The following is an 8,385-nucleotide window of genomic DNA, read 5'->3' on the forward strand; positions in this document are numbered from 1 at the left end:
AGGGTGATTGGGACTGAGAGGCCATGCAGAAATAAAACCATGAGCCCAGGGTGTGTTGTGTGTTTGTGTGTGTGTGTGTGTGTGTGTGTGTGTGTGTGTGTTCATGTGCCTCATGGAGGGCTCGGAGAAGGGGTACCTGAGCTTATATATTCCAGGGTGACTCTTAGCAGCTAGAGGTCAGAACAGAACTTAACCCTCAGGTGGTAGCAAGGAGGGAATCCTTTGCAATTCACAGAATATCTTTGCAGCAAATCTAAGGAAAGAGATTCAGGATGTGGATGAAGTTCTCCTTTTACCTTGTAGCCTCAGAGAGCAGTGAGGCCAGCTCATTCCTCAACATTCTCTGACACCATCTCTCATCTCTCCCCCTCCTATTCCTTCTCCTTGCCAAGGCCTTTGTTTTAAGCCTCGGTTTCCTGAAACAATCACATTTCTGAGGACCTTTGCACTTACTATTCCCCTCTTGAAGACCACACTGCTGAGGATCATTTGGGGCTCCTGCCCTGCCTTCCTTGTGGTCTCTCTTTGGATGCCCCTCTTCCTGCTGGTTTTCCCTGCATTGCTGTAAAAGTACAAATACCTCTCTACTCTTTTTTTTTCTTCATAGTACCCATCACCATTGGACATATTAAGTGATCTTAAAATATTTTTCTTATGTTCTCTCCCTCTCACTGGGTAATGGAGATTTTTGTCCTTATACATATTACTGATGCAATAGAGTTGATACTTAATAATTAGTTATTGTTTATTATTAATTAACATAATTGTACAACTTTATAGGTATAACTATATGTTTCCATACTTGTGTAAATATTGTAATAATTGCATAAGGGTAATCAGCTTAATTACCTGAAACATTTATCATTTCTCTATGGTGGAATACTCAAAATCCTCCCCTTTAGCTATTTTAAAATATGTAATATATTAGTTTTAACTATAATTATGTACTGAGTAATACAGCATTAAGTTGTCCCCCGTGACAGGATTCAAGCTTTCATTAATAATGAATATTATTCCACTGTGTATCTCTACCACATACAAACAACCAATAGTCATATGAAAAATGCTTAAGATTGCCAATTACCAGGGAAATGCTTATTAAGACTGCACTAGAATATCACCTCACACCAGTTAGGAGGGATGTTATCAAAATGACCAAAGATATCAGTGAGAGGGCCAGTGAGAATGTGGAGAAAAGGGGAATCCTTATTCAGAGTTGGTAGAAATGCAAATTAATGAAGTCATTGTGGAAAAAGTTAGGGAGCTTCCACAAAAGTAAAACAGAGTCACCATGTGAACCAGATATCCTACAGCTGGCTATGTAGCCAAAGAAATAAAATGAGTATGTTGTGGAGATATCTGACCTTCCTAGTTTACTATGCATAATTCACAGTAGCCAAGACACAAAGTGTTCATCAGGGGTGTTTGATTTGTATTTCTGAAATGCATGAAAATCTTTACAATTCTGAATATATGACTTTTTAGTGAACCACGCAGTGAAGTAGAAATTCATTATAGAGATGGCACGATATCCCTTAGGGGATAAGACACACAGATCTTCTATGGAAGTTAATTTCTCTCCTTTCCCTTGTTTTTTTTCTTTTTCTCTTTCTGTGGGGCTAAGGTTGAAACCCAGGACCTTGCACATGTTAGGCAATATCTCCACCACTGAGCTACTCCCTAAATTAATTCTTTTCAGAAAAATATGTATCGTTTCACTTCAATGATGTGAATAATACCTATCTAGGGAAAATAGTTATGCTCTTTTTCTCATTTCTGTAGTCACATGCATATGGAACCAGGGAATGATACTCTGCATTTAGAATTCCTTCTTCTGGGACTTGCAGAGGATCCAGAACTGCTGCCCCTCATCTTTGGCCTTTTCCTGTCCATGCACCTGGTCACTGTGCTGGGGAACCTGCTCATCATCCTGGCCACCATCTCAGACTCCCACCTGCACACGCCCATGTACTTCTTCCTCTCCAACCTGTCCTTTGTGGACATCTGCTTCACCTCCACCACCATCCCCAAGATGCTGGTGAACATCCAGACACAGAGCAAGGCCATTTCCTATGCAGGCTGCATCACCCAGATTCACTTTTTTGTACTCTTCGTTGTGTTGGATGACTTTCTTTTGGCTGTGATGGCCTATGACCGGTATGTGGCCATCTGTCACCCCCTGCACTACATGGTAATCATGAACCGCAGGCTCTGTGGATTGCTAGTACTGGTATCCTGGGTTGTGAGTTTCCTACATGCATTGTTACAAAGCTTAATGATGTTGTGCCTATCCTTCTGCACAGACATGGAAATCCCACATTTTTTCTGTGAACTTAACCAGGTGATTCAGCGTGCCTGCTCTGACACCTTTCTTAATGAGGTGGTGATATATTTTGCTGCTCTCTTGCTGGCTGTTGGCCCCCTCATTGGCATCCTTTACTCTTACTGCAAGATAGTGTCCTCCATCCGTGCAATCTCATCAGCTCAGGGCAAGTTCAAAGCCTTCTCCACCTGTGTGTCTCACCTCTCTGTGGTCTCCTTATTTTATGGCACAAGCCTAGGTGTGTACCTCAGTTCTGCTGTGACTCAAAACACACACTCTACTGCAACAGCCTCAGTGATGTACACTGTGGTCACCCCCATGCTGAACCCCTTCATCTACAGTCTGAGGAACAAGGACATCAAGAGTGCTCTGAGAAGACTCTGCGAGAGAAAGATAAAAGTGTCAATTGTTTTGAGACTGAATAAGTGCCCCTGATTGCAGGGCTCAGAGCCTCCAAGTCAGAATGTGGGATTCTTTATCAGATTCTGGAAGCAAAACTTGCTCCTTCTGCTTTATTCTTGCATTTCAATTTCTTTGATTTTGAATTCTGCATACAATTCCACCGAATCATTATTTTTTTGCACACTCTGATCTCTATGAAATTCAATCCTTTTCATTTGTCATTTCTGAACTTTCTCAAAATATTCCCATCTTTGGATGAGAAATTCTTGAGAATTCTTATATGTTCCATGAGATATAATTTTAGAAATCAGTTAATCTCAAATGGCATGTGTCATGATATTTAATTATTTATTTTGCTAAAAATAGTCATAATTTATATTCATTGTGAAAATATTTATCAAATAAAATTGTTTTCAATATTTTATTCTGGAGGCAAATCTCAGAAAAAAAATTAGTACTATGGATTGAACGCAAGTGTGCTTAACCACTGAGACATACCCATGGACATTTATGGTTTTTGTTTGAGATAGTGTCTACCTATGTACTTAGGCCTCACTAAATTACTGAGGCTGACCTTCATCTTTGATCCTCCAGCCTCAGCCTCCTGAGTCACTGAGATTACAAGCATGCGCCACCATGCCCAACAGAGAATAAATTTTCAATTGTGTGTTCATTTTTTTTCATGTATTACTTCCAGAACTTCCAATCTTCATAAGGTGCTTTTAACATACCATGGTGTTAGCTGGTCATTAGGTCTTATTCTCAACTTTTTTGATCCTGTTTCTTTTTCAGCATGGTGTCCACAGTCCTAACATAGTCATGGGCAAAAGAGGTCCCCAGAGGTACCTACTTCACCATTTTCCCCGGCACATATTTCTATGTGCTAGACAGCACTTTTGAAATGCTAGCAATATATAAATGGTGAATAGATTAGTGGTTTGAAGGTCCAGGCTCTGGGCAGGGAGGGGAGCAGATGGGGCTGTACCAGGGCAAAACTCAGGACATGTGACTGATGGGAGCTATTCTGTTTTTTATTTTGAATATTATCAATTGTTGTAAATGTTAGGTTCAGCCTGACATTTCCACACCTGCCCACAGTCTGCATGATCAAATCCAGCCTCGCTTTATCCACCCTCTCTAACCCCTTCCCAACATCTATAAATCTCTATCCTTTGTTCAGGGTGACATTTTACTTTTTTTTTTAATCTCTTCTTGAGACACCATGAAGTGCTTGTCTTTTGGTATCTGCCTTCTTCACTTAGCACAATATCCTCCAGGTCCATCCACATTGCCCCAAGTAACAGGATTTCATCCTTACATATGGCTGAGTATGTTCAAGTTGTTTATATGCCATGCTTCTTTCCTCTTCTCATCAGGTGATGGGCACTTAGGTGACCTAATAGCATAGCTATTGTGAATGATGCTACAATAAACATGGCCATGGACGATTCTCTTTGCTGTGATTTCATTTCCTTGTTATCAGTGTAAATACCTGGCTGTGATATTTTGCTCAGTGTTCCCATGGTGGAAACTCATGAAAGGGGCCTTGGATCTCTCCCTGTCAGTTTTTACTACTGCCCATTAATCTACAATTTTCTCCAATTAAAAGTTCCATTAAAATTATAAATAAAAAGTGATGGACATATGAAGAAGCCATTCATAAACTGTTCACATTTTGATGTGTTTCCCTTTCCTCTTGAACCTGTGATTGCTGTTCACTTTCTCTCATGTGACTGTAAGCTGTCATTGCTGTCATGGTGCATCCTGTGCTTAAAATTACCCTGTATACTTTCTTCAAACAAGAGCAGGAAAATGAAGAGAACATTGACATGTTTATAATATGCTGTGGCTGTCTGTCAATCCAGACATAAAATGTACAGAAGACTGTGGTGAAGTTTGCTTTCTGATTGGTAAAAATGTTGGATACTGAAGTAAACACATTTGGGACAATAAGAAATGTTGGCATCTGACATTTCATTGTTCTCACTCTCTGCTGTGTAGAGACTAGGGGAGATGGTACAGAAGGACGTGCGATTTACATTGTGGCTTTTACTACTTAATAACCTCTCCTATTGCTTCCCTTCTGCACACACATGGGAAGCCCACACTCTTCTGTTATTGCCAGAGTCCTGAGTTCCTCGGTTCAGGCAACCTCATCAATAACATAGCAGGGTATTTAGTTTCCATCATTCTAGGTCTTTATCTCTTCCAATTCATACTCACATCTGTAATCAAGAACCATCCTTTGGTCCCTCATTATAGAAATGTAAGATCATTACCAGCATGAAATTTCTGGTATTGTCAGCAAAGTGGGATGAGTGCAGGTGGTGCCATCCTGTGGTGTCACATGTCAAAAAACAAACAAACAAACAAACAAACAAAAAACAGCTCACTCCTCTGTTAAAGAGGGAAAGAGAAAACATATGAAGATGCCAGAGACTGTGTCCCCAATGTGGGTCAGTGTTTTGTGGACACAAGATACCTAACCAGGGCAGGTTTCTTAGTTTTAGACAAGGGAAGAAAAGTGGAACACAAAGGGTGGATGTGGTGATGGGTGGCGGGATATCGGGAAGGTGAGGTCATGGATTGGTGGTAAAAAGGGGCAGATCAATAGCACTCCACTCTGATCTCAGGGGAATCTATGCAAACTCTTCCTTTCCTGATTATACACCAGAGCCCTGCAGGGAATTCAGGTGCTTAGAGGTTGGATTAAAAAGAAGGACATGTGCCTACTGAGCAGATAGAGGAAGCTGTAGACTATGATTGCTCCTGCTCTCCCTGAGTGCACACCCTGGGGCACATTGATTCTTCAGAATCTTGAAATCTGACTTGAGGACCAAAGCTGGACCCATTTCTCTTCTCTTGTCTGGGGTCAGAGCCTCGCTCTGCACCTTCAATATCCAGGGAAGAACTGAAGCCTGTGCATGAAGTCCCTCCCATCACAGATGACACCCAGGTGAGCCTGAGGACCCAGTGACACTGCAGGAGAGGACTGAAGAGAATGAAGGCAGGAGCTTTCACCTGAGGTTCCCTGAGAGCCCAACTAGCCTGGCCTGCAGCCCAGAGATGGTGGTGTCCTTTGCTAGCTTAATTTATTTATTAATGGATTTATAAGATACTAAAAAGGAGAAGTGACCAAGATATCAGCAACATGGGGTCACTCTTGACAATTAACTTATGGTAACAGAATCTCAATTAGAAGAGGGATGGGAGCACAAAGTGGTTCAAATAAAGTAAAATGTAAGTCTGCTTACCTTTGCAATGAGGAATGGGTAAGTCCAGTATTAAGTATGGAGAGATATGCACTGGAGGGAGCACATTAAAAAAAAAAATTATAGTGGAACATATTTAAGCCCATTTTCATATTGGTGAGAAAGATCTGATTTAGGAATTTCTGTAAATAAATTCCTGCAGGAGAAACTCATGATATAGATATTTCAGTGAATCCTCTTCCTCTCTGGGTATCCACATGGAAAATGAACTAAATTAATAAGTGAAGATGAGTATGACAAAGAGTTTTTCATTGCAAATATTTCACAACCTGTCAAGATGAAGTCAGCAGGATGGCCGTCGACCTCTCTATTTCAAATTATTAAGACCCTTTGATTAGGTTTAGAGTTTATTCCTTCTCATTCTATTATTTTTTAATTCTTCAGGTTTTTTTTCACTTTTTGCATATTGCCCCTTGTTTCATTTACATATGCACAGCACATAAGTGGACATGTATCTGTGGGGAGTCTCTGAAAGTCTACAGATTCTAATGTTTTCCAATAGACCAGTGTTTGTTATTGAGATCCTGGCAGGGTTTTTCATTCTGAAAGATGTGACTCAAAATCGGATATTTCGTGACTTGTGAATCCTTGCTTTAAGCCAAAATGCTGGTGAAAGTACTTCTGCACTCCTTGCACTAATAAGTTAACTTTTCAACATATTTCCAACTTATTTTCCTATCTCTCTTAGGTCTCTGTGCCTCTTGATTTTCCACGAAGTAGAAATGTAGACATTGCTCCTCATCATTTTACTGGAGATCATATCCACCATACACAAGTATATTGGAGTTTGTTTATCTTTAGATAAGAAAGATTCAATCATAACTTTTTACTCTAATTCCTTCTCTTTTATTTTCAATGCTCAAGCACTTTATTTTTACATTTTCTTGCTGGTACCATTTTTTGATCATTATGCAATGTATCAAAACATCACAATATGCCCCATAAACATATATAATTATTATGTCTAACAAAATAACATGTATAAAAATTTTTTAAAAGCCCCAAACCCAAGAACAATCATGAAATGATGCCACACACACACACAAAAAAAAAAAAAACACAAAACAAGCAAAGTAATGTTAAGGACGTAAGGCGATTGAAAGGCTAATTACTCTGATGTGATTTTCAAACAGCATATACATATATGGAATGATCACATATATACTCAGTAAACAGGAACAATGATTCTGTAGGAATTTTAAAATAGTGAGAAAGGCGTGCCTTATCTGCAACATACCTAGGGCAAGACAATAGGTCAGGAGAAAGGGCAGAACTAGAGAAGACACATCTGCTATTTCATATTAAAAATTCCCCACTTGGCTGTAGGTACATTGGATAGCTCCTCTTGTGAATTGCTGATTTTTGACCTTTGGTCTTTTTTTTTCCTTTTGAAGTGTATGGTCTGTGAGGTGCCTTGACACAAGGAAGAGGAACAGTGGGAGGGAGGAGAGGAGGGAAAAGGGAGGTATAGGGAACTAAAGTGGAGCAAAATAGATTCCCTGTATGTGAGATTGTGTCAAAATGACCCTAACAGTGCTGGGGCTGGGGCTTAGAGACAGAGTGCTTGCCTGGCAGGTGTGGGCACTGGGTTCGATTCTCAGAAAAAAAAATAAGTAAATAAAATACAGGTATTGTGACCATCTACAACTAAAAATATTTAATGACCCCAACAACTATGCATCACTGCAATGCAATAATTACAACATTAAAAATGTAGATTAAGAACATGATATCACAACTTTGGTGTTTTGGGCAAATGTATTTTGCTGCTTATGGTTTGTGCTGGGCACTCAGCGAGGGTCACTGGGCTTGGAATACTGCTAGGACAAAGGCTAGCCTTTTCCTCCTGGAGAAAAGACACCTGGGCTTGCAAGGTCCTGTTCCCCTGGATTCACGTCAGCTCAGTCTCTGCCCTCACCTCTTCATGTTCCTTCCACCCCTTTGCCTTATCTCTTGTTTTCTCTCACTCCCCATCCTTCTCTATTTCGTTTTTCCCCTGTGTTGACTGCACAGATTTTCATGCTCCTTTTCAAACACCGGGAAAAAGAGAGGCATTTTTTTTATTTCTTTCTTAATGACAATAGTGGGATGCATTACATTCATAATTATCCATTCACAGCACAATTTTTCATATCTCTGTATATAAAGTATGTTCAAGCCAAATTATGCGATTATATATAAATTCTTATTGATTTTTTTTTGCATTACAATTCTTAATACCCCTTTATACCACAATTTATCATATCTATGTTTGTATATTAGGTGGGTTCACTCATTTATTCATGAAAAGAGTGTCTAGTGGAATCTCCAGGTACCCTGTCCACATTCTTCAGAGAAAAGACAAACTCAGCTGGTTTTGTTGAAGCTCACTACCTTGTCAGGGTGACT

General features: G+C 39.9%; 1 protein-coding gene across 1 annotated transcript; it reads left to right on the forward strand.

The window, feature by feature from the left end:
• Positions 1-1,792: 1,792 nt before the first annotated feature.
• Positions 1,793-2,758, forward strand: LOC308643266 (olfactory receptor 7A10-like; the record flags this gene model as incomplete). The annotated part of the gene is made up of 1 exon (XM_081283175.1): positions 1,793-2,758. One exon carries the CDS (start codon positions 1,793-1,795, stop codon positions 2,756-2,758), a length of 966 nt encoding a protein of 321 aa, XP_081139301.1.
• Between the last annotated feature and the right edge of the window lie 5,627 nt (positions 2,759-8,385).

This window comes from Spermophilus citellus (genome assembly GCF_964194105.1).
Source record: "Spermophilus citellus genome assembly, chromosome: 3".
In the NCBI taxonomy this organism is placed as follows: domain Eukaryota; kingdom Metazoa; phylum Chordata; class Mammalia; order Rodentia; family Sciuridae; genus Spermophilus; species Spermophilus citellus.